Raw genomic sequence first — 27,920 nt, 5'->3', positions numbered from 1 at the left:
AGAGGCTTGTAACATTAAAAAGAAAATCATCAATTTAATCAGACTCTAAGGAAAGTCAGGAGAACGCAAGGAAATGCTTATCACTACCAGGTGCTTCATACATTTTTATCCGGTTTCGGGAATCGACTAAGCTGGCGTCGGGAGAGAAAGCAAGAGCAAGGCTGCAGGTCCAACCTTTACGAAACCTGGATCTTTCCAATGGGAGCTTCATTAGCCATGAAATCTATGTCTTGGAGCCACAACTTGTGGGAAACCTTCCACTACCAATGCCTGAGGGATTATCCATTGCGGGAGGATGCTCCTACCTTGTGGGTGTTTTGGAGAACTACTTTAAAATAATTTTATAGAAATCAAGGGTTTATCCAAACCCCGTCTTCTCTTTTTTCATGAAGCGTTTGAATTTTTACTTTTAGCCCAAAAGTCACGGAGTTAAATAGCGTATGTCAAATGTGGGCGCCGGTGCCCCCATTCTAGTTAAAGGGTTGATGTTGTCGGCCAAGTTCTTTTTAAATCTTCCTCCCCTTTTTCTCCCTTGGACTGTGCCATAGAGAATTATCTTGACCAATGCTGATGACCATAAGACTGAAGTTTTTGTTTGCGCACACTTGACATCAGTTCTTTGTAAGGTCCAATGTGCCCCCTGATGGTGTTACCTCCCACTTTGTTTGTCACATGGACTATGTAGCTGATGCCTATCAGTTTCCTATAGCATTGCACCTCCATGGCCTGGATTTCCTTTTCCAATTTTGCTGTGAGAGTCTCGCAGGTGTAGAGGAAGATGGAAGTAGCTAGTGCTTGCATGAGTCTTATCTTTGATTTGACTGTCATGTTTTTGTCCCTACAAGTGAGTTTAACTTTCTGGCTAATGAGGCTGAGGTTTGAGATATCTTGGCCATAATTTGTGGTTCTCACCCCTCTTCTGGTATGACAGATCCTATCTATCTATCTATCTACCTTGGTCATATCCCTCAAGAGGGGTGACCGACAGCAAGACAACACATACAATAACAAAGAAAATAAAAGGGAAAAAATAGCAAAAAAAACACGCACTAAAATTTTTGGACCATGAACAACCCAATTGCCCAAACACCCAACCAAGTTAGGCACCTCGGCACCTTAGTTGGTCATGCTTTCGACCCTCCAGATGAAACTGGACACCAGAAAGCGGCCATGTCACTCGGGTCAGGGTGACACAACACACTCTTTTGTTCAACAGCAGGGCCCGACAGCTTTCACTGGTTTACCCCTGCCGCATCATACGGGTGCCCAGCCCATCCTTAAGAACGAGTCCACAATCCCACTATCCTTTCACAACACCTCTACACTCCTTTCTATCACCAACAAGAGCTCTAGCTTCCATTATATTTAGACCTCTTTCCTGCAGTGCACTCATAACACCATTCATCCACGTCGATCGCGGCCTTCCTCTTGGTCTCTTTCCATTGACTTCTGCTCTGTAGATCCTCTTCAACATTCGCTCCTCATCCATCCGCTCCATGTGTCCAAACCAACCGAGTACTCTTTTATCAACACGCTTGCTCAGTTCTGTCTCCCACAATTTCATTTCTCAATCTATCCAATCTTGTCACTCCTAACATAGTCTTCAAACACTTCATCTCAAAAACATTCAATTTCATTCTTAAATCTGCATTTAGGCTCCAAGTCTCTGCACCATACAACACATTCGGCACAATCACACTCTCATACAGTCCCCTCTTAACATCCATACTCATACTCTTGTTGTTCATCACTCTCCTCAGAGCACCTAGAACCTTGCTTCCTTGATTCACTCTGTGCAATACATGACAGATCCAAGATATTTAAATTTGGTGACAGGTTCAAGATCTTGGTGGTTGATGGTAATGCTTGTGGAGATACCTTTGGGGTTGTTTGACATTATTTTAGTTGTTTTTTCTTTTCTGATTTCCATCCCATCAGCAAGTACTAATTTTAAAATAATCAATTTTGAATTGTATTTTTCAAAGTTGGCTGCTTTTACTTTAACTGAACCTGTTGACAGGCAGAAATGATAAAAACCGAATAGAATCTACCTAGATCCTGTTGTTGCAGTTGTTTCCCCAATATCCAACATGATATTACAGAATCCATAGTCCATCCAGATGAAAAAGAAAGGATTAGAACTGCCTTATTCCTAACATTAAAGTCATCGAGGTTTGATCCAGAGCAAAAGTTCTCTGCCTCAATGTGAAGCCTGCCATGACAGATTTTCTGATATTTTGATAAATGACTACTGTACTTCATTTAGTTACCATCTGTGAACGGTTTTCCCCACTTTATTATTTGCTCAGTTGAAACAAAACACGCAACAGTCAGGCAATCCATCTGCATTGGCAATGAAGGGACATAATTTAGTACAAAAATGTTGAATCCTCTGTTCTATTTCTCTTTATACCTTTAGGGGGGGCATTTTGTTGAAATAAGGGGCATAACTTGGGCCACAAAGCTCGGGATAGTAGAGAGAGAGAGTAAAGCAGAGGAGCAATGCACCAAAGTTCAGCTTGTAGCCCGTGAACTTGTACCAGCTCCTCGTTAAAATGAAATATCGTTTCCACACATTTTTACAGCACTGGAAAATGTTAAAAGTGTTTGTGACATGTGTATCCTCCGGCAGACACCATATTAAGATGAAAATATATTTTCCTCCCCAACCTTTTTCAATGTGTAAACATTTTTGGGAAAGCACCAGGGGCCTGCTCGTCAGCGCTAGAGGGCAGCATGCGGTTCCTGAGCCGCGTGTTGCTGACCCTGCCCTAATGAGATCAATTTATTAAATAAAATTTAGGGAATCATTTTTATGCCATCAATAACCTCTACCAATTTCTGTGTTGATATAATATACGCAAGGAGAAAATTTAAAAATTCATAACTCAAACGTCCCTTCCTGACTGTCATCCAGCCTTGGCACTTAATTTGCCACCCATTCGCCAGCGTCATCATGCCATCTGTTAGTCTGCGGCCATTCAATGGCCTCACCTCGGTTCTCTGTACATGGCCTTATGATTATTCTGTGCCATTCCGCGTCACATCCAGATGTGCGCCATGACAATTAGAACTTACAAATGTTAGAGCATATTTTGTCTGGATCCGTCTCAACAGTTCCTTTCATAGGTTTTAAATCTACCTAGACTTCCTGGTCTGACCCTGGGCTGAAGTATGTCTGTCTGCCCATCTGGCTGTCCTCACTGAAGCAGTTCAGTCCGAGTTCAAGATTGTCTACCCGTCCTGATTTGAAAAGCTTTTTTCAACTGAGGAACTACTATAATGCTGAGTTTTTGTTTCATATGTTGTCTATCCAGGTTTGGTGAAAAAAATGTCTTTCAATGCCAAATATTTAAACATTTTTCATCATAAAGGATGAATTTTCAATCATTTTTTTATATATCATTTTTGTGTTTTTTCCTTCTATAGCCTATACTTCAAGTTATAGAATACTGAGTTAAACTCATAGCAAAAACTAAATGGATGTGCACAATTAGAGCATCACCAGCATCAAGACGTGTAACCTATTTTGGGTGGCGTTTCCCTTTTTGGCAAGGTCATCAGCACATGAGAAATGACATTAGATCCTGGTTTTGAAGAACTAAATTTGATAGTATGTATTGAAAAGCTCAGAATGCAAAAAGGTTAACTTAGAGTTTGTTGAGTTTTTCTGGAAAAATAAAATATGATCAACAAAAGCAAGTACAGAAAAATGTAGCCAGCTATTTCAATGTTGACCTTGAAAAATACATTTTCAATGAAGGGGAGAAACACAAAGAGACGCTGGGGAGAAGAGTTGCATCAAACCACAATTGATTTTAGTAGTACTTTACCATTCTATTTATGATCATTATAATTGTAGCATTTTCGTTTGGCTGGCCTGACGTGCCACATGCGACCCCTGAGCCATAGTTTGCCCACCCCCGTTCCAGGATATATTGAGAGTGAATTTGAATAATTACTTTTCGCTGGGATAATCTGCAATACAACAGCATAAAGATGGTTAATTCCACTCTCTAAACTGGAAGAATATATTAAATGGGAGTTGGATCTACTACACTGATGAGTAGGAAAGGAGATAATGTTACTATCATTTTGTAATTGGGGAATTGTTGGTCTTTAGGGAGCTATCTGGACAATATTGAAAATCCTCCAGTGACACAGTCCAACTACTGAAAACTAAAATGAGCGCTTTGCATTCGCTGATTACTACAATCGCCGTCTGTTTTTCAACGGGACGCACCATTGTTCCGTTTCTTGTGGTCATCCCGTGACGTCACAGCTTTGGAGATATGAGATCAAACTGTCTACTTTGAAAACTAATTCCTCAGGATCCATGGCGCCTGGAATATTTTGAAACATATCAGCATGAGAGTGGGGAGAACACTAGACGTAAAAAAGGTTTTTTTGTAATCCCTTTAAGGTCATCTTATATATTTGTGTGGCAAAAGAAGATAAATCAAAGCGCTTCAGAGGATGATTTGGTGAATGTGAGGAAAGGGGGGGCAAAGAAGGCGCCAAGAGAGAAGCAGAACCATGTGGCAGCTCAACACATTATGAAGCATCCAGCCGAACAATTTGATTTTCTCCCGCCTCCGTTCATTCGCTTATTGATGTTTGCTCAAAGACTTGAATTGGGTTTTTGTAAAGGTCATTGCTGCTGCTTTTTAATCCATGAGGATTTAGGTAAATGCTTGAGGTTGATGGAAATATGGCTCAATGCCTTGCATGATTGTGAGGCTTGCACAGCCACTAGCAGTCAATTACACACGCATCAGTCAATTCTTGTTTTCCAGCAGGAGGTGAAGCTAATTATGGATCTCACTTCATTGTACCACTGTGCGCAATCTACATTGCATTGGTCTTGGGAGTGTACAAGAGTGCTTATTTCTCTAGAGTCCAGATTGCAAATCTCACTCGGAATAACAGAGAAATTATATTTCAACCCTTCTTTTTCAAACTTATCTTTTCAAGTTGGTTTCGAAACTATTTATCATTTTCATCTAAATTAAACCATGTGTGTCTTTCACATGTTGGCCTTGAGTGCAATGTGGAGTATTATCTTGTCTTGTGGCAAACAAGAACCTCAAGGGAATATCTTGTGGCGGATTTTGTGATCTTTTTTTTACCTTAACCTCAAAAAGTGACCAACATTTATGCAACACAGGTATTAGGTTAGTGGTGGGAGAACAAAAAACTATCTATCTACAACCTACCCTGGTCATATCCCTCAAGAGGGGTGACCGACAGCAAGAAAAACAAAAACAAAACAAAATTTAAAAAGAGGGAAAGTAGCAAAAAACATACACAAAAATGTTGGACCATGGGCAACGTAAATGCCCAAACACCCAAACAAGTTGAGCACCTCGGCACCCAAGTCGGTCATGCTTTCGTCCCTCCAGATGAAACAGGACACAAGAAAGTGGCCATGTCACTTGGGTCAGGGTGACACAACACACTCTTCTGTTCAACAGTAGGGCCCGACAGCTTTCACTGGTTTACCCCTGCCGCATCATACGGGCGCCCTGCCCATCCCTTAGAACGCGTCTAAACATCCCACTATCCTCACCAATGAGAAGATGATAGGCATGCCGGTTTTTCCTTTAGAGGGATTGAGTTTAAATTGGAGGGGAATTCTTGTCCCAGAATTCCATTAGCATGCCTTGACTTCTTCCCACAACTGTTATTACTCTGAATTATCCCTGAAATTGAAAATCTCTCCCCATGGAAAAGGTCGTGGCTTCAAACGCTACAGTAAAGTACAAATCAAATGAATCGTGTTTTGCTATTCATCAAATAAGGATAAACTTTCTGGATTAATTATAATCCCAAATTCAGATATTCTTACCAATGTTGGAGTGGCGAATCAGGAAGATCGAGTTATGTGGTTATTTTAAAAACAGTTGGAATTGTATGGTTTATACAAAGTTTGACAGTGAACTTCAACTCTAAAATCAGCTAATTTCTGTTCCCACCATAGTGCAATGTTAGTTTTTTAAAATTGCTTGTCAAAGGCCAAAAAAATAAAGATAATTAATCGTCATCTTGTTTTTAAGTTTTTGTTTTTATTCAGGAAACTAAATACAAGCCATGCAATACACACAAAAGCCCTCTAAAATGGCTGAAAGAAAAATAGTATCTTGCCTTTGAAATGTATATCTTGCTCAAACAAGTATGCACAGAATTGTTGTATTCGTTGACCTATTTGGATCTACATTTACATTCACAGGCTTCTATAAAACCCCAGCAAGAAAGACACTTGCCTATAAAAGGGATTTTTGAATTCACTGTCCACCCACGTACACCGACGCCCCCTGCCCCTTACACACAACACTCACAATACACACAAACACATGCTCAGACACACCCACTCAACCCTATTTGGACTTGACTAATGCCAACGTGTGTTTTATAGGGTGCACAGGGCTCCGGGGAGCAAATTGCATGCTAGGATATTGTGCAGGAGACAGTCTAAAACACAAACGGATTGACAGTCTGTGTTGAGAGCTCCATCTTCAGGTGACTCCATCTCAGTGTTCTTCTCTTGGAAAACGCCGCCAATTATATTCTCCCTTGTATGTTATTCTTCAATAAGGCACACAAGAATATTCTTTGCAGACAGCCATTACCCTGTACTCCATTGCTTGTAGCCCAGAAAAATGAAACAAGCGCTGTCACGCTATCACACTCCAACTAAATTCCAAACAAACCCACCACATTATCCATGAACACATTTTAAATTGTCTAAAAATGAAAAAAAAGAACTTTTTTATGGCAACGCATGGAGCAAATATTCATCGTAATTGTCAAATGGATTGGAATATGAAAGGACGTGTAAAATGAGTGCATTATTGCATTTATTTACATCTATGAAAAAATGTGCAGGAACACAAGTAAACAGTGTCGCACTACCAGCTGGCATATTTTTTGTATTTTTCTGCATAAAACTATATAGATTAGATTTCAAAATGCCACCCTCGGGGCAATTAGTTTGAAGAAGAAAACAGAACAATAAATAAGCCCAGATATATTGAGTTTTGGGGATTCTGTTTACATGATCAAAATATGAATTTTAAGTCAGACAATATATGGTTATTCCTTTGTCAAAAAATACATGTCATTGAATTTGAAAGGTTGGTATTATGATTCCAATCTCACCCTGCCCTCTCTCTTCTGTTTACAGACAGTGGGTACCATGCAGTCCTTCCGTGAGCGTGCCGGTGGTTACCACAGCAACCAAATCTGCTACCAACAGGAGCCTCATGAATTATCGCGCCTGGAGACGTACCGACAACACCCACATCATGCCCACACTCAACTTCCCCATCCGGGGCCTGGTCCACATCCCGGTCCGGGCCCAGGCTTCTCAAGGTCGGCTTATGAGGCCCGTTCGCTGGTAAACGCTGCAAGCATGTCATCAGATATTGGCGAGTCAAAAGACTGTTACAGCCAGCCAGCTTACCCCGGTTTCCCGGTCAACGGCGGCAGTAACACAAATGGAGGCTTGGGACCTTCGCAGGCAAAAAAGAAAATCCCCAAATTCCCCCAGCCTACTTCTGGTCAACATCTACAGGGTCATAGTGGTTACAGTCCCCATACAGGTGCCAGGACATACACAACCCAGTACATGAGCGTTGGTCATCTCCATCAGAAATGGGAAGACCCAGCTCAGTTGACATCATATGAGCATGAGATGGTTGGGCGTATTGAGACTGGGGATCCTTCCACCCCTAACTCCTCACAGTTTATGGACCACAATATATTGGGCCACTCACAGCCCCAGTGCCACCAGGCCCCAACCTCCTCCTACCCCAGCCCCCATCTCCAGTCCCGCCCAACAAACCCTTCCCCTTCGCCTTTACAGTATCCACAAAGTCATCTGCACTATCCCCAATCTTCGCCCTCTCCTTCTCCTTACATTGAAAAGTGCAGCCCCATGACACCATGTTATAAAGGTTATAGCATGCCACCGTCCTCCCAGTATGGCAGACAAATAAGCAGCCACAGTACCCTGAAGCAAGGAAGCTACAGGCCATCCCAGAATAGCTATAGCTACCAGCACTCCAGGGGTTATGAGACACAGCGCCCCTTACAAAGCATGAACAACCCCCAGGATCCCCACCCGAAATATCAACATTTCAGCCAACCACAACCAAACTATTGTCTCACTGAAATGTCAGTGAGGTCACCTGATCAATATTATCAAAGTTGTAGTCCTTCCTCAAGTCACTCTCCTGCACGCTCAGTGGGACGCTCCCCTTCGTACAGCTCCACCCCTTCACCCTTAATGACCAACCCGGAATCCTTCCAGTACGGCCAACCGCCCATCAATCCAGGGGCAGCCTCGTCGTCAACTTCGTCTTCAACGGGCCACCAAGAGCAAGGCGGATCCAATGCTTTGTTGTTTCCCCCGCGCTCACACCCATCGCCCAGTGTTTCCCACGCAACACCGCATAGCTTCAGTAACACTCTACAAGGTCCTGCCATGAAAGAACGTTTCTCAGAGAAGTTGCTGTCCAACCCCAGCTTGTGGAGCCTGAATGCCCTCACCTCTCAAGTAGAGAACATATCCAACAATGTCCAACAGTTGTTGCTTTCAGAGACTCTGGTGGCCAACAAGAAAGCTACTAAACGAAATAGTGGTGGTAGCAACAGCAGCTCCGGGAGTGCTGTATCCTCAAAAAAGGGGGAAGGGTACAAAAGTCACTTTTCAGAAAGTGCTGGCAGTTTAAGTGGAGGCACAATGCAGGATCTTTACTCCACCATGCAGCATCAGCAGATGCCGATGGACTTACATGAAGGAGGCTACTCCAGCAGCAGTGACGATCAACTGGAGAGGGGCTACTACTATAGAAACCTAGGAAGAAGTCCAGCTCAGCCTCCTAGCAACACACATATTAACGTAGACACAATATCGTCTTGTTCCATGACATCTCCAGATGATGTATCAACCAGGTCCGGAGACTCAGGATTGCACAACTACACTCCTGACACAATTCAGTGTCAGTCAGTGCAAGGAGAAGACACCGCTACCGTAAAGAGTATAAGTGAGGGAAGATCTCCTATAAGCATTACCATGGCCAGTCCTCTTAAACCTGACACAGACTCATCACCTGACATACAGCAGCCCAATGAGCCGATGAAAGAAAACTTTGAGGAAACAGAGTGGTCAGACAAGTCTGCTAACAAACAAGCAGAGACTAGGCCAAAAACACCTGTCTATGAAAGAGACAATGACCTAATCAAACCGATTGAGAAACTGGAGAAATGGCCAAAAGAAGAAAAATGTTCGTTCCTTTTCAGCCAACTAAACAAAGAGGTAGAAGACAAAACTTTTTGCTACGGAGAGACTGTGTATGAAAGAAAATATGACCCAGATTCACTTGAACAGCCCCCGACTGCATGCTCTGATTCAAGCCACAACTTTGGCCAAGACATTAAAAAAACATACAAATCAGAGGTATCAATTGCTTCTGAAAATTCGTTGAAAATGTTGCCTTTCAACCCTGATGTTGAACAGGATCAAGAGAGGGACAACTCAGACAATGCCTCTCCAACCTCTCCAATTGAGGCTTTGGAAGGGGAACATTCAAAGACAGAAAGCAGAGAATTGATAGAAAAGCATGCACAGCAAGCATTCTTAGATGAGCAAAAGCAGCATGCACTTTCCCCACTCCTTCCTGGGGAGGTGAGAAAAGAACCGGAAGAGGAAGAAAACATCAGAAACTCGTTCAGTACTAATTTCATAAATAAACAACATGGATTTGAGAAACCATCTGCTGATCATTGCACCTGGACGCAGAATCAAAGAAAAGAGTTCCACAGTGACAATGAACTTGCAGGAGTGCCTGCACACCCAAATGTGGCAGCAGCTCCTGATGCTTCTTCTAGGGAAACGGCCATTGCTGACACCGCCCCGCAGCCTATATCTGCTATGCCAGTTTTCTCGGCTCTTAATGAAAAGACAACACCAACTACTACCCAGTCCAGGGACCACCTGGATCACATTGACGTTAAAGTGCTGGAACCAGACTCTCCACAGTTACCTGGCAAGTCAATACTTCCCTCAGCCCCTTCCTGGGCAGACACACCACCTTCCCCCAAAAAAGGTGATGAGGACATGGAGCCAGGTCTCAGCTGTTCCAGTGCCGTGACCACCTTGGCCAAGCCGGAGCCTGTGGCCCCATCTGTTCAACCAAGGGAATTTGGATGCAAGCATGCAAGGGGTAGAAGAAGAACAATGCTTTCAGAAGTGTCAGTCAGGCAACAGATCAACTTAGAAAGGGAGGACAAGAAGGACAAGAAGGACAAAGAAGGTGATTCACTACCCTCAGAGAAACCCAGCAGACGCTCGACCAAGACTATGTTGATCTCTGTTCAAACTGACCTAGTTCATCAGGGATCAATTGTGAACCACACAACAAAAACATTGACTCAAGGAATAAGTTCAAGGATGTGCACGCGTTCGTTTAATGCAGCAGACCCACTACCCAAAAGCGAGTCCAGTTTTAAAAGAAAACCCGGCCCAAAGTCTGGACCTAAACCAAAACTAAAACCTGAATCAATGCCAGGAAGAGAACCTTCAGGCAAACCAGGAACTAGACTTTCCCTAAAGCCAGAACCAAAACTTGGGTTAAAACCAAGTGTTCATTCCACACTAAAGGATGCACCAAACTTATCAGACCCAGTTGAAAAAGTTCAACTTCTAGGTAAACGAAAACAAGGGCATAAACCTTGCATAAAACCTCAATCAAAACCTGGGTCTAAAACTGTTTCAAAGTCAGATAAGAAAAAAGCTCCAAAGATTGTACTCAAATATGAAGATGGTTTGACGTCTACTGAAAGCATAATCAGCACAGTGCCTGTTGGTCGCCCCAAAGGCTCAGTGTCTAAGGCGAAACGGATCCAACGAGGAGAAAGTCCACATTTAACAGTGCCACAAGGCAAAGGAAGAAAAAGTATAAAGACTGAAGCTTTGCAAACAAACAATAATATAGAAATAAACATTGATGACAAATCACCAACTGATTTAAAGGTACAAGAAAATCACAATAAAAACATGACCTTAAGGTCAAGGAAGTCTTTACAAACAAATGTGTCAAGCTTTAAGGAAAAAACTAAAAACAATAATATATCAACACCAGCAATAAAAGAATCTGATACCATTGATTGTTCTAAAAAAGAAGATGTCTTTACAAAGGAACCTTCTCTTACTCCTCAAATATCAAAAACGTTTGATTCTACAGTTGAACCGTTTGTATTTCTTCCGGCTAAAATTAATGAAGACAAGTCGACACTACCACTCCAATGTCAGTCATCCTCGGATAAAGAACATTCTTCGGGGCCCATCAAAAAGAAGCGGGGTCCAAAACCTAAACCGAAACCCCTACAACCTCAAGCCACATCACTGGAGCAGACTCTCTTTACACCCAAGGAGGAGGATGTAGTGGGGCCTAGAAGAAAAAGAGGCCCACCTTCAAGAGAGCCCATAGTTCCCTATCAACCCAAACATAGTTCTTCCAATATCATTGAAAATGATCCAAATGATGTGCTAGTTCTGGCCCCTCACTGCCCAACTAGAACAAAAGTTCTCCCTCCACGTAAGGGCAGAGGACAAAAATATGAGGCCATGGTTCAGAAAATTGCTTCGCCTAGTTCAAAAAAAAACATTCAGACTACTCAAACAGACATCATACTCAACGACGATGCAACAACTAAGGACTTTTCCCTAGATGCTGTCAAAGATGCAGCGACAGCTATTCCTGAAATGGTGAACAGTGAAATGATAAGCAGACAAGAGGTCAAACAAGAAAATGACAAACAGGAAATAGGGCAAGAAGCACCTATGGCAGATACATTGAGACAAAGAGTGTTAAAAGATATTTTAAATGATGAGGAGCCAGTACCAATAGATCAACTTGGAACAATTTGCAACGTACAAAGAGCAATGGGGGCTCAAGTAGACCTCGGTCCTCGAGGAGAATTGGTCCAAGAAATGAAATCGCTTGTATCAGGAGATTTACGAACAACCAAGTCCTCAAAAAGGAAGAGATGGGCCATGGTGGAGAGTACAGATGTTGTCGCGTTTGAAGCAGGAAACCTGATTGTGACTACCCCAAGAGCTGCTAAGCAGAGGGCCATTAAAAACAACCATGAGATGCACTTAAAGCAGAAAAGGAAACGTAAAAGTCATACTGCAACAGAAGAAACGGAAACCGCAAAGATGATAAAAGTCGAAGCTGTAGAGCATCAAGACAGCAAAGTCATGGAGACGAAAACCCTTCCAGAAGTGCCCTCACTTCCAATCAGTCCAGACGAATGCCCTGAGGTTGTCAGCACAGAAGTCATCCAGAAGTCAAGAAGAGGCAGAAAACCGTTGGTGAATCCAGCTAAGCGGAAACAGGGGAAAAGCTTATCTGAGGACATCCCTGTCAAGCCAGTGAAAGTGTACAAAAAACCAGGGCCAAAACCTGGAATGAAAGATGCCTTGGAGGTCATTGAGGCAGTCGTGAGGGCTGCTGGATGTGAAGCAGAAACAGTAAAGATGCAACAGTGGCAGACAGAAAAAGTCATGAGTGAAAAGGAGGAAAAAGACTCAGTTGTGGCCCCTGTGGTGACAGTATCCGAAAAACAGACAGAGACCATTTCCATAAAGAGACTTAGAAGCAAAATGATCCAACAAAACCCTATGTCTTTTTGTCCGTACGTGCGTCTCAACAACTCCAGGGACTTTTCCTCTTGGTGTGCCATTGTCAATAAGCCCGAGGACATGCATGTATTTCAAAGGCGACGAAAAAAGGGGATTCTCCGGATGAAAAATCCTTTTACGGTTGCAAAGGTAGTGCCCCACACTGCTGCCATGTTACAAGGACCCGCAGTCAAGCCAGAACTAATTGGTTCGCCTCTTACTTGTTGCCTCTGCGGAAAACCGTCAAACTACAGAGATTTGGGTGATCTGTGTGGACCATACTACACAGAAGACAGAGTTCCTCAAAAATTGTTGACTGCTCACCCCAAACTCTATCTAGGAAAAGTCCAAGAAAAGAACAACCAGGATGAAGTTTCTGCAACTGAAGTACCGTGCACATCGTCAAAGCCTGAGGATGAGAGTGACACCGAGAAAGCAGAGAACAGCAAAGAACCACAGCAGGAGGACCGCAAAACCAGACGTCACCGTCTGCCATACAGAAGAGCAGAAAAAAAGTGTCACAAGAGCCTTCGTCCGAGACTAACCCTTCGAGAGAGGTTAAAAAGAATGAAGCAGCTCCAGGCAGTCCCTTCGAAAGACCTAGAGGGGTCGTTCAAAAGTTTGCAAGAAGAAGCGGAGGCTGGTGAGCACTGGGCTCATGAAAACTGTGCTGTCTGGACCAAGGGAGTGATCATGGTAGCTGGGAGATTATACGGACTGAAGGAAGCTGTCGACAACTCAGCCCACACGGTACAAAAGCAATCACAGTATTACAAATCACTGAGAAGATGTGTTGCAGTGTTTTCACTCATTTTCAAACTTTCCTCCTTTGTTTCACCCCCAATTCCCCCCTTTCCTTTATCCCTTAATGTGCCCGCGCACTCTTGTTTTCTCCGGCTCATATGCCCATCCATCTGACTAACTTCAGAGCTGCCACAAGTGCCAGATTGTGGGAGCGTCCCTCTGTTGCTGCTGGAAAAGCTGCTCTAGTAAATACCACTACAACTGCGCCAAAGAAATAGGTAAGAAAACACTGCAAGAGACGCAAAGATGCGTGAAATAATACCGAGACCGAGCAAGACCAAGGAGGGATACCGGCAGGGAGGAGGGGCGGCTTTCAATGGGTGCTATAAACAGGAAATGAGAAACGAGAAAAAATAGAATGAACGGAGAAAAAAAAATATCGACACACTTGAAAGGGAGATGAGCAGGAGTTAACGGGAGGCAGGGCGCATTGGAATGTTTTGGCCATTCATTGATTCTGCAATAAGATGGCGGAAAATGCAATTTATATGTCGGCACGCATCAAATTTCCAATGTGTTTAGATTTTCTGTTAAACTTGACACAAACCAAAAAGGATAATGCATGTGTTTAAATGGAAAAAATGTCTCCATGCACCGCACGCATCTTTTTGAATCTCATGGCGTTGCCATTTTGTCAGGTCTTGTCCTGGAATTGATGGCAGCTTACTTTCAAGCTCAGACCGCATTCCAACTGTTTTCTGGGTATCATCACATAAGGTTTACTTAAGGCCTTTTGATGCCTATATCAGTTCACAGCAGAGGGGCTGTAGAGTACAAAATGGAAATAGAAGGATTGATTGGCTTTTTTCCTTTATTGTCTCACAAACTACAAATTTAAATAACATTTCTATACATATGATAAAAATTAAGGACAAGTTGCATTTTCAGAGTTTAGATTATTCAACCTTTTAGTGTCAAATACAATCCATTTTAGGAAGGTTTAAGACAGGGATGTCCAACTCAGTTCGTCTCTGGGCCGGATCAGTAAAAAATTGTCCCCTCAAAAAATGTACCTTTGTTTTTCAGTCTTATTCTTCATAACTCAACCAACATTAGTAAACTACCCCTAGATATTGTCATCAAAGATGACAAGAGATCTTTTCTAAACACAAAGCATTTGTTCACAAATGATATGAAAAAAATATTTTCATGTCCGACATGTGTTAAACGTTTAATTTTAACAGTTGAGTGAATGCAAATTTACACATTTATCACGGTATACAAACTCAATACTGCTTGGTTTGCATTTATTTAAAGAATTATAACTGATTAAAATGATCAAAAAAACTATTTTCTTTTTTGACATCATCATTTATGGCGAGCCAGAATAAGTCATCCATCGGGCCGTGCCCTGCCCGCATGCCGTATGATTCACATGTCTGGTTAAAAGACATTACATCGCAGTGATGTGCGGAGATGTTTATGTTTGGTGAGGCAGATAAATGAACCAAAATCTTTGTCATCATTTGATTTGCAGAGCAAGAAAGCAATATATATTGTAACTTTAGTAACCAAATAAGAACCCCAGGTCTCATTGGCTTAGCCTCTTGGCTAGGAGCAAGTGTCTCGGCCTGTTGGCTTTGAAGTGTATTAAAAATGTCAGAAAAATATGTTAAAAAGTCATATTGCCAGATATAACGAAATTGTGAATATGCTTGATTGCTGTTAAGATTGTCGAGAAGGGTTGTTCAAACCTCACATTGTTTGTTGGTTGTTATTAGTGTCAATAAATTTGTTCAAACCAAAAAAAAGGATCATGATTTGACTGATAATGGATTATGAAATATGGACAATAAACTTATAAAAAATCCCCCCCTCCATAATGAGACAAGAGAATTGCGCGCCTCACTCTGCATCTGCAGATGCTCAGCACAGTAAAATCTCACATGCTAATTGTATTAAAATACTCATAACATGATGTGAAAATTCTGTTATTTTGAAAAAGAAAATCCAAAAATGGTCAAACTAAATGAGAAAGAACTCTTACACTGAACAATTTGTATACTTCCATGATGAGGGGTGAGGCACATCACTTTTACATCGTTGTGAAAGAATTGCAGATTTCAAATTCTGCCAAGGCACACTTTGAAGTGTGTGTATGTCTTGGAGTGCCACAGTGTAATGCCCATTTTCCTCCTGCTGAGTGTCTCAGCCACACACCACAGACTGCTTCTCTAAAAAAATCCCATTTGTGCTCTATTCTAAATGCCTGGATGTGCTTGTTTGATTATGTTTTTGCTTTCACACAATTGTCCAGGCTGTACATTCCACGAAGATGACTTCTCTATCAAGTGTCCCAAACATGAGGTACGTGCATCCCAAAGACAAAACATAAATCCATGAGTTATGCATTGAGAAAAAAGGAGGTTAAGCACAGGGTTCATACCGGTCGGTGCTTGACGTCCTTGAAAATACTTGACTTTCAATGAAAAGTGTTTTAATTGTGGGTGAAGTTCTTGTAACTGCTTGAAATTGTTGCTCAACAAATCTGTTCAAAAATAAGCCGACCCGGCTCTCTGGTGGCTTTGCTTTGCCATTGCATTTCTCCTTCCCTCGTGATTAACTTTAGCTGGCATTAGTTTGTACGGCATTTTCCTATGAAGTGTCATCTACCCCTACAGGCCAGGTGAATTCTACACCTAAACAGGGCACTATGTAATGTGTATTAGTGCAAGGATTACATATCAATTATGGAAATTTATCATGGACCATGCAAAAAATTAATGTAGCGTTTCTCAGTGATAAGTTGTAATGGGAAGAACTTCCTGCAACTGAAAATATAAGCTGCATATTACTGTCATTTTAACCCAATGCCTATATGGAGAGAGATTGGTCTCAAAAACAAATATATCAGTGATTTACTCTCAATCAAAAAATGAAATATTTTTTTAAATGCACATGCAATATTAAAAGTCACATATGTAAATTGCAGATATATTAGTGGCTCTGTAAAATACATGCCTTAAACTGGATTTCTTTTTTTAATGTTACTAGAGAAGTTGGAAAATTGGCTATAAAAGTTGTTAAAAATTCCTCGAATTTGGCCATGAAACAGCTGCACAAACCCAGTAAGCCGTACCAAGGCTTTACACACAAACAAATATCCGTGTAAATTCAAAGGGAGGAAGAGGTTTGTGGTCCCGTAAGAACACTTGAGCGGACAGCTTCGATTTTCCCGGGTTGTGTCCCCTTTTTCGTCACATCTCTTCCTTAGGCTCTTTTTTTTTTTTGTGCTCCTCACAAAACGTGTACACCAGTCCGTGGGGGGCTTCATTCCAATTTTCAGGTGGCGGCTTTATTTCGTTCACATTCGGCTAGTGTTCAATTCAGCACATTCAGTGTTTTTGTAGCTGCTCCAAATAACTTGGAATCAATCACAAACGTCAAAGCTTTTTTCTGCTGGGGCGGACGATGGAGCAGGAAGTAAAGGCGAAAGAAAGGACATCATGGCTGTGGGAGCTAGCTCGCAATTACTGTTCTTTTTTCACTCACGGCAGATTGATTTGAAAGTGTTGAGGTTTGCTCTAATTTGTGGCATATCAATGTTGTGTATGCGAATAATTCCTGTACAAAATTTGATGGACGGCATACATAATTTTAAATAATCAAAGACGGAGGAAATGTATAAGTTGAAAATTATGACATTGTCTAGGTACCACTAAAAGAAAGGAAACAATAGAGGAAACTTTTTATTCAAAGAGCCACGAAAGAGCCATGGGAGCCACACCTTATATTTTAAGACAAAATAAAGAATTAAAAAAAACACCAAGACCGCTCTCCAGACAAAAGCTAATTCTTCAGCACGTTTTTTTTTTCATGTTTGATAAATTGATCAAATATATGAAATAATAACAATGCCATATCAACAAATCTACCCCTTAAAATTTGTCTCCCTGCCGCAGTTACTTAAGATCCTCAAGGCTCATTTTAACCATCATTTTTGTTGCAAATAACAATTTCAAAACAAGGTGCGTGCAGAGTTCTTTTGTAAAGATAGTAAAAATTACTGCAAGGAAAAGGATACTGATTTACAGTATGTCACAAAAATGAGTACACACCTTACATCTATAAAGAGATTTCATCATGATGTTTTCTTGAACAACACTGAAGAACATTGTTTTGAAACAATGAAATGTAGTCTATGTAAACCGTATATACCAGTGAAAATGTATTTTTTTCCCCTCAAAATATAGCCATTAATGGCTAAAGCACTGGTAACAAAAGTGAGTACACCCTTAAGTAAAAGTTCCTGAAGTTCAATATTTAGTGTGGCCAACATAATTTTGCAGAATGATTTTAATCCTGGGCAGCACGGCGGCGCAGTGGTTAGCGCGTGTGCGGCACAGTTCTGAGGTCGTGGGAACCTCCTGCAAGAGTTCAAATCCAGCTACCGGCCTTACTTTGTATGTTCTCCCCGTGCTTGCGTGGGTTTCCTCCCACATTTCATGCATTTCAGGTGAATTGGCCGGTCCAAATTGTCCCTAGGTGTGACTGAGCGAGTGAGTTGTCTGTCCCCGTGTGCCCTGCGATTGGCTGGCAACCAGTTCAGGGTGTCCCCTGCCCACTGCCCAGAGATGGCTGGGATGGGCTCCAGCCCCTCCGCGACCCTAATAAGGATAAGCCGTACAGCTAATGAATGATGAGATTTTAATCCTCATGGCCATGGATTTCACCAGGGCCTCACAAATTCTCTCTGAAATGCTCTTCCACTCCTCCATGACAACATGAATGAGCTGGGGGACGTACAAGATCTTGTGCTCCTCCACCTTCCGCAAAGATGTTCTATTGGATTTAGATCTGTAGACATGCTTGGCCAGTCTGTCCCCTTTACCTTACCCCCTTCAGAAAAGCCTTGGTCCCCTTAGCGGTGTATTTGGGGTAATTGTCATCCTGGAACACTGCCCTGCGACCCAGTTTCTTGAGGGACCGAATCAGTCTCTCCTCTAGTATTTCACAGTACATCCTTGAGTTTGTGTTTCTCTCAATGAAATGCAACTCCCCAATTCCAATTGCACTCATGTAGCCCCAAACCATGACATTCCCAACACCATGCTTGACTTTAGGCACGAAACAAACGTGTTTTTACTCCTCAACTGGATGCCGCCACACATGCTTCACACCATCCGAGCCAAATAAATGAATCTTTGTCTTATTAGACCAGAGGATATCTTTCCAGTAAGCCACAGCCTTTGTTGACATTCTTTTCATTGTGTCGACGGGATGTTTCTTAGTTATGTTCCATTAAACATGATAATGAAATGTCTGTTGAAATGTGAGGGGGTGTACAGTACTCACTTTTGTGACATACTGCATTTAGGAGAGTGCCCATCCAGTCAAATTGCGCTCGGTGCTTGGCTGGTGTTTTCAGGTGTTTCCAGTGTGTTCTGTTTGTTTTCATCATAAATTGTCTAAACAGTGAGCAAGCATAGTTTAATGAGCTTTCAAATAAATGATTCTTAATAGACGTACAGCCAAAATGCGGTCTGTTGGTGTAACGTAGTGAATGTAAACTGCAGTTAAAGCTTTGCGTGATATGTTCGCCACTGAACTACCAGCTAACTGTGTGGCTTCACCTTCGCATACACTAAAATTGGAATATCCCAGAGAAGATGACAATGGCCCTCATTTTTATCTCCGAGCCAGATGTACAGTACTCATAAAAAGAGCCATACGTTTCTAACCCCCGCACTAAAGGGAGCCCTTGTAACACCGACATGATGGATGTATGTATGGATGTATGCATGTATGGATAGATGGATGGATGGATGGATGGATGGATGGATGGATGGATGGATGGATGGATGGATGGATGGATGGATGGATGGATGGATGGATGGATGGATGGATGGATGGATGGATGGGTTGGAGGGTTGGACGGTTGGACGGACGGGCAGCTTTCTTGTGGGCAAGACATCATCTTGTGGTGTTTTATCATCCTGCTGCTTGAAAGAGGAAGGTCAAAGGCAGCAGGATTAGGTGGGGGAGTAATGCAGGGCGGGGGGGTTATTGGGAAGGAGCGTTAGTCTGACATTCAGCAGGGAGCATCGAGGCGGCGGCAGCATCACACCTCCCTACCCGTCCTTTCTCTTCCTCCCTCCTTTCTCTTTCTGTTTTCCTCCGCGGAGACTGAAAATGATGAAACCCTGGCTGATGATCAAAACACCCCACCCATAATCAAAGCCTGAGACCCCCACTGCATGCTACACAGACAAACACACATGAACCTCCTCTTTTTCGGGTTGTTTTTTCTCCTTTCCCTCACTCCTCTAATTCAGCCTGTTCTTCGCCCCAACCCACCCATGCTTTTTTCTTTCACTCTCGTCGTGTTCACTTCTCGTTCCTGATGAACATCCGCCTATTTTTTCCATTTTCAGTCATGCCTTCATTTGTCCCTGCCTTTATCTCCTCATGCCCCCGCCGCACCCTTTCACCTCCGCTCCCACGTCTAAAAAAGCTGAAAAATGCAAGAAAGAGGGTGGTTTGTTGGTAGCAGTAGGAGGCAGAATGGTGATGTGTCGTTTGCAAGGGAAATGGCTCTTTGATGTCGCTGTGCATTTTTTTCAGGGAGGCTGTATCGTTGACTAGCTTTTACTTCTTTTTCTTGATTTTTTTTACATTTTTGCTTTTATTTTATTTTCGATTGTTTTTGTCCTCATTTTTGTCTTTTTTTTCCTATTTTCTTGCTTTATTTTCCCCCTTTTCAAGACATTTTGCGGATAATGTGTGGCTCGATGCTGTGCCAATTTAAGCTGCAAAGCCTAATCGGAAAACCTAGCACACATACAAGCTCCTCTTCCTGCAAACACCACACCCAAGGGTCTCCTCATGAACACACAGACGCATAAAATGTAAAATAGCAAAAATATGCCGCCTTCCACACCTGTTTAGTTACTCATAGTGTTTAAACACAAGGCTCATAAACAGATTACCTATAAACCGGCTACCATTGGCAAGCCGTGCATTTCTCACCTAGGCCTTCAGCGATGTCCTACTTAGTCCGGCTTGAACAGATATCCTTCTATAAACCAATATTTGTGGCATCACATTTGAGAAATCCTATACAGTAGGACCCGTGAGCATGAATGGGACTTGCAAAAGCCCTAATCATGTACAACACATGCTTTTTTCCAGAGCAGTTAAGTATAAATAAACCAGAGTAAGCAATTTAAATATATGCATCGGCTCGCTACAGTTTAACTGTACGGGTCAGGTGTATCGACATTTCGTTCTGTGTGCATGGTTACAAAGAATGACAATAAAAGTAAATTCTATTCTATTCTATATCACTATAAATAATAATTTCAAAATTTAGAAAGACAATTCAAAATTAATATATTATAATATATTTACTGTTCATAATATAATATATTAATATATACAAATTAGTATGTCTGCGACTAAACCTTTAATGTCATCTCCTTCAGCCATATTGGGATACATTTTTAACACGACATATTTTTATCTTAAAAAGCTATGATGTAGCTTCGATCTGCACAGTGATTCCTTCGCTTAACTCAAGTGAGTATTCATTCACAAGACATGCATGTTACATTCAACATGAGGCCTTATAGCTGGCATTGCTGTCTCCATCTCACTTACAGCGCTCACCAGCACTGTTGATTCTCAAGGCTTTGGGCAGATTTCATACATGCTGATGACACAGGCACGCTGAATTCTGATGGAGGAACACTACTAGAAGGAGTGTAACCAAATGGAAAGTTTTAATCATGAGAAGTACAAAGATCTAAACACTTTGGAAAAATACATTTAAAATGAAATCGACCATTTGTTACAATTATGACAAAGAAGTCTGGTTATGTTAGGCCAGTAGAGAAGGTCTTGCTGGCCCTGAAGGGCGATTGGTAAGCTATCCAGCTATATTTAGAAACAGATGCATAAACACATAAATACTGAACAAACATCCATCCATCCATCTATTATCTGCACCGCTTATCCTCAGTAGGGTCGCAGGGGTGCTGGAGCCCATCCCAGCTATCTTCAGGCAGTGGGCAGGGGACACCATGAACTGGTTGCCAGCCAGTCGCAGGGCAACTCACTCACTCAATCACACCTAGAGACAATTTGGACAGGCCAATTGACCTTACATGCATGTTTTTGGACTGTGGGAGGAAATCGGAGTGCCTGGAGGAAACCCACGCAAGCACGGGGAGAACATGCAAACTCCACACAGGAGGTTCGATCTCATGACCTCAGAACTGTGCCGCACACGCACTAACCACTGCCCCGCCGTGCTGCCCCTGAACAAACATATGCCATATAAATAAATGAACACATAAATCAATTACATGATATCAAAATATATATGTTCTATGATAAATTTACTAGAATATTTACAAATTTATCATTTTTTGTCATTTATTTATGTGGGTATTTACTGTGTTATGTATGTGTTATGTATTTTGTTGTGTGTTTTGTTGGGTATTTTGGTCCTCCTTATAAGCAAGAGGGAGAAGGGACGGAAAACGCCCCGTTTGCGTGGGCGCCAGAGACAAACGGGGACAGGGACATCAGAGGAGGCGACGAGACCAAAGAGGGAGGGAGAAGAAACGCTGGGAGGCTTGCAAGAGAGGGTCGAGGGAGGGGAGGGAACGTTCCTCTGCCGACACATCCGCGCAATTAGCGAGCGTTCATGCTTCGTGGCTGCCACTCGCGCCAAACGCGTTCGTCTTTCATGATTGGCCAATCTGCAGGATGAATTGCAAGCGAGCGCATGCCATTAGCCCACCATTCTTTAGAAACACAGCTGCAGCGCTGGATAGGAAGGCAGCGATTCATCGACTGGTAGTATGTAAAGATTACGAGTCTCGATCGACGCTTAAAGGGACAGCGTGTGCTATTTGACCGCTAGATATCGCTGCATTGTCTAGTCCAATGGAAAACGAGTGCTACAGAGCACAAGGAAGCACGCAAACTACAGAGACTTCAAGTGACCAAAATGCATCATTTTACCTCTCGTTTTTGAGGTTTTTGAGTACCTGTAGCAGCACGATTGCTGACAATTATGTCAGCTCCTTCTAGGTGAGGCTCATAATATGTAGAATAAATGCAAATGTATTAACCCATGAGTATCTACCTTATGGATTTTGCCTGTCAGGGGTCCTTTTTGAAACGCAGCCCCTGTAATAAACGGGGGTTTAATGTCTTTCCTTTAATTCAATTTCAATTTTCTAATTGTTAACTCATCACTAGAAGTTAGCCGATACTGTGATCGACCATCATCACAACTACAGTTACCTTAAAAAGGGCTCGTATCCGCAGTGATGCAGAAACCTGGTATCGGTACTCTGCAATCCCCAATACTAATGTAAAATGAGAAAAATATTTAAACATTTAAATGAACATGTCATCTGCCGGTAGAACAAGAAAATGTTACTGGGAATATTTGTTTTTGTTTTACAGTATTTTGCAACGGAAACATTCAGGAAGAAATGGCAGGAAGGAATGTCGGTTAATTTCAAAAAGTGTATTAAATATTCTAAATCACTATTCCCAACCTTTTCTGTACCACTATGTGGTTAAATGTCTATAAATATTTTCGGAGACTGACTCTATAATAACATTAGTAATAACAACAATAACCCTAACAATAATAAAAGTAGAAAAAATAAAATGCTTTAATGTCATGATTTCTGATGTGTTCAGCTAAGCCCGCTCATTTGGCGCCAACCGCATTCCATTTTATCTCATCATCACACTACTTTTACTCACGGGATCACATTATTGAATATGTGGGGCCATGATTATGAACGCAATTTATATGTTGGAAATATTTAATTGATTTAATTTTATTTTGGATTTGTGTTTATTTACAGTTTAAATAAATGACATGGCCCAACGTATTCAACATGGTACCGTGATTAAAAATAGTGTGATGATGAGATAAAATGTAATGATTTTTCCTCATCCTTAGTGATTTTGTGTTTATGATTGGGCACTTCAAACCTCATATTGTTACAATATAATATAAAGAAATCGTGAATGTGTTTAATTGCTGTCAAAAATGTCAATGAAAATTGTTCAGACCTCAAACCTCTCACCCTTGCAATCCCAGTTCAAATCCCGTTGCACCCATTGTTTTGCAAATGTGGTCAGTAATATCTTTTGACATCAATTATTGCTCAGAAATTGTTAAATACTACCATAAAACCTTTGTATACTGCGCACCTCAACTTTAAAATCTTATGTGGGTAAAAAAACATGTTTATTATATATGGTATCCGCAAAAATAAGGTAACTCTTTACTCTCTTTGTGCAGCCTGGTACCCAATGACCCCCCTCGTCCGGTACCGGTCCGCGGCCCAGTGGTTTCTGACCACCGTTCTAAATACCCATCATCAAAATCATTAGAAACAGTCAATATACGCCTTTGTTCCATGAAAGAAAATTTGTACCTTCTGCAAGAAGGAAGCTTTTATCGGAGGGATTTTGACCAATACAACCTCAATTTGATATCTAAATCCTAAACCAAAAATTGTCTGTGAGTGTGTGCCTTGTGTTCACCCCCGTCTTTCCTCCCCCCACTCTACAGGATTTGTAAGCTATCCGAGTGGACCACCTCGCGGGAGCGAGGCAAAGATAAACGCTGTCCTAACAGCCGGCTAATCCTATAAAAACGGACAGGATGACGGACAGACCCCGTGCCCCGAGGCGGCGGGCGGTTCGAAATAGAGCGAGGGAGACAACACTGAGAGACAGGAGAGAAAGATTCACCATCTCCTCGAGGAATCGGTCACAGAACGCGTTCCGGACAATGCATTTGGGAGTTAAGGCATTCCGGGAAGGGCCGGGTGTCTGCTTAAAATGCAGAGCTGCGAGTGCTTGAGTGCGTACGTGTGCGTGGCCTTCTTAAAGAGCACTTTCCTTTTCCAAACCTGGCTGACAGAGATAGGACGGGGACATCCATCTGTCCACCTTGTGTGCAGGACAAAACTTGTGTGTCCGTGTGTGTGATCTTCAACTGTGCATATCTGTACATTTCCAACACAAAATGTCGACAGACAGCCGCTGGATGTGACACAAAACTGTATATGGCGATGTGATGACACAGGTTTTAACTATCATTGCGGTGTTTGAAATACAGCGGTGCCTTGATATATGTGGACCAGTTTCCTCGTGTCCTGCCCACACCAGCCGTTATGTGATATTTCGTTTTGACTAACAATAAGCATCATTCCATCCAAACTCCAAAGTTTTTCTCCTCACTCAGGTGGAGCAAATCTTCAAAAATGAGTCCCCATGTGGTTTTTGACATTGACCTCTAAGGATAAAACTAAAAGAATTACAGTTTGTGTTTTGAAACTACAAGAGGTAAGATCGGGCCTAAAAAATCCTGCCTTTGAGCCAGATCCAGCCCGAACCCGAGCAAATAACTCTATTGGAGGGACCTATCCCTTTCCAAACCCAATAGTTGATATTTTATTTGTGAGGACACAAAAGTGGGGGGATTTTGGCTATGCAACACTTAAAGCCAATAATGTATAAACGCTTGAAACCGTTAATAAGTTTATGTCTGCTGAGGTTTCATTGACTGAAAAGTTTCCAGGGTTGACAGATATTTTTAAGAGTTAGGAACATGTTAGGCTGTCTGTCACTTTGAGGCCTTGGAAATTGGACCCTAAACCACAACAGCAATACATCCTAAAGAAAAAGAAAAATGAACAAAGAACAATGAAAAGTGAATTAGAAAAAATAAAAAGTTAGCAAGAGAAGCACAGCCTGGCCAGAACATGAACAAATGATTGACATGTTTAGCCCGGCCCGAGCCGGATTTCAGGTCAGGCTGAGGTCAGACTCGGGCTTAAAATATTACCTCCAAAACCAACCCATATCTTACCCTGTCTGTCAGCTAAATGCTAATACTAAATAACATCTGCCCACACCAGCCATCATAAACGTTCAACCTTTAAAGGGACACTGTGTAATATTTGACTACTGGACTTCACTGTATTGTGTAGTGCAACCAAAAACAAATGCTAAAAAGTACAAGGAAGATTACAAACTACGGACACTCAAAGTGACCAAACCGCAACATTTTCCCTCTCATTTTCAATCAGCAAGATCGCGGAAAATCATGTGATCTCTCTCTAGTTGAGCCTGATGTTATGTAAAAATAAAAACTAAATTTCTTTACCAACAAGTTGATAGGTTTATAGTTAGAAAGCCACTCACTGGAGAGAAGATATCATTACATTTTGAATTTGCAAGAACAGGAAAGTACTATACAGAAAACCTCACAATGCAAAATTCCATATGTGTTTTAAAAGCTTTCCCATGATCCATTTGTTTGTATTCTATCACCAAGGTTACAAACAGCAGATCCGCTATGTAAGGGTGTGGTTATCAAAGAACAGCAAGATTATTGGCCAATAAAGGCAAAGGTGCTAACGGTGCGTATTAGTCAAAATAACGACAACAGTGAGGTATAATAGCCAAAATAACAAACTGGCATCCATGCAATCTCCTTTGCCTGTATCCACTTTTAAAATCACAATAAACTTATAAGTATTTTTAAAAAATGCACTATAAGATTATAAATCCTGTATTTGCGCTCATTATTCAAATCAAAATTATTTCACCTTTAGCTGGCGCTAATTTGATTTACAGAACACGGGATGGCTGTAGATTTCTTGTGCTGGCACATACTCAAGTGTGTGTGTGTTGTATTGGTGATGACTGGTGGACTGGTGTATGGCTTAATTGTCATTTGGACGCATCGTCAGTGGTGTCACCCTAAATAATACTCAATGTCCCTTTATGCAACTGTTTAAACAATTTATCAGAGAACAAAAGCGCACTTTCAATAAAATTTCTATCCTCTACAAACAACTACTGCTAATATTTGTGCCGCACTGATGAGCTGGGAGAAGATGAGTCATATCTGTTAACAGTGTAATCGACTTTAGTAGTAGACACAATAAGGCAAGACACTTAAATGAAAAATAAAAGTTTCAAAACACATTAGTTTTGAAACATCTTATTGCGTCAGCAGTGTAATTTCAGTACGAATCAATAAAATAAGCACAGACAGATGTAATACAAATGTGTGTTAAGTTTGGAGCGGCTGAACCGATTCATTTTTATGTATTTTAACAACTAAAAGAAAAGTTGAGTGTTTTCACAGAGCAAATCAACCCAGTATCTCAAGGCACCACTGTACAACTTTTCTTTTCTTCTGAGGTGTATATTAACAGGCATTTAACACATCACACTCCTTTGATCAACAACCACAAACGTGTTCTTGGCAAAAAAGTACAAAAATAAAAGATGTAACCGGAAAGTGTAACCAATATAAACACGGTCATTGTTTATACATTGCGTGGGTCAGGTTGTTTCACCACATATCTTCTGTGCAGTTTGGAAAGTGTATTCCTGTGGTGTCTACCACATTTCTTTGCAAGACCCGCACCAAACATGCAGTCACTGATGTCGCGTCTGACACTTGGCCGCACAAGTTGTCTGCTTACGTCTCGATGCAGGTGAGATCTTGCAGAAAAGTGCATCAAAAAAAAAAATCACATTTAAAAAAGCCACGCCAAGCATTCAACCTTTTTATGATGCTCATTCTTTCATGGAGTACATACGTATTTGATGATGTTAAAATGTAAAATGTGCTGTACCAATAATAACTGTGAATAGAGTTTCCTAGAGATGTTTATTTTCTATAAAATGGAATATGTTGTTGCTTATAAAATACTATTAAAAGAACCCATTGATGAATACATGATGTCCTCTTTTTGGAATGTTACCTGTTAAGTTGAGCATATTTCTTTTTTCCATGTTTGAACTGCTTTGTTTGACATGTTTTTGTATCGCCAATGTTAAAATATACAAGCACCTCTCAATGCTACCTTCTTTTTTTTGTCTGACCTCATTCATTTTTAGACAGGAATAAAAAGGAATACGGGGATGCTTCCATCATTATTTCCCCTCTCTTGTTTTCTTTCAGTTTTGTCATTAAACCTGCACCAACAATTAAAACAATGATACCATTCCACTGTCACGATCCTTGGTGATCGTGTATCTCAGACAAACATCAACATATTGCAACAAATGACAAGCATATATTACCATCGAGGAAAACAAGAAAATATTACAGTAATCCCTTGCTATAACGCAGTTTAATTTTTACAGTTTCAAGACATGAAAATGCAATTTCTGGGTTCTGCATTTTGATTGGCTAAACATTTCCCGTTTATCATTTGACACTAGTCTTTATTTGGAAAAAATACATTTAAAAATGTCCATATAGTCCATATTTTGTTAAACAAATGCTTGAGCTGGTGATAAGGTTCGTTCTTTGGTTTCTATTAAAAAATAAATATAATTTTCACGGATACTTCTTGGATTTTTCCTATAATGGATCCTTTTGAGAACATAACCCCAGCGGTATATGAGGGATCACTGTATA

At 41.4% G+C, this 27,920-nt stretch overlaps 1 protein-coding gene across 1 annotated transcript in view; it reads left to right on the top strand.

Moving 5' to 3' along the window:
* rai1 (retinoic acid induced 1) overlaps positions 1 to 27,229 on the top strand; it is a 96,813-nt gene extending 69,584 nt beyond the window's left edge. The window contains exons 2-5 of the mRNA XM_088339141.1: positions 7,184 to 13,438; positions 13,617 to 13,710; positions 15,750 to 15,799; positions 24,042 to 27,229. Of these exons, the coding sequence (XP_088195267.1) occupies positions 7,196 to 13,438; positions 13,617 to 13,710; positions 15,750 to 15,799; positions 24,042 to 24,050 (6,396 nt within the window). The 5' untranslated portion in view covers positions 7,184 to 7,195 and the 3' untranslated portion in view covers positions 24,051 to 27,229. The remainder of the gene's footprint in view (positions 1 to 7,183; positions 13,439 to 13,616; positions 13,711 to 15,749; positions 15,800 to 24,041) is intronic.
* Positions 27,230 to 27,920: the final 691 nt, after the last annotated feature.

The sequence above is a fragment of the Urocampus carinirostris genome, chromosome 1 (assembly GCF_059441175.1).
Source record: "Urocampus carinirostris isolate Australia breed hairy pipefish chromosome 1, RoL_Ucar_1.0, whole genome shotgun sequence".
Lineage (NCBI taxonomy): Eukaryota > Metazoa > Chordata > Actinopteri > Syngnathiformes > Syngnathidae > Urocampus > Urocampus carinirostris.
Note: the sequence above shows the minus strand (reverse complement) of the source record. Positions and strands in the feature narration are given on the sequence as shown.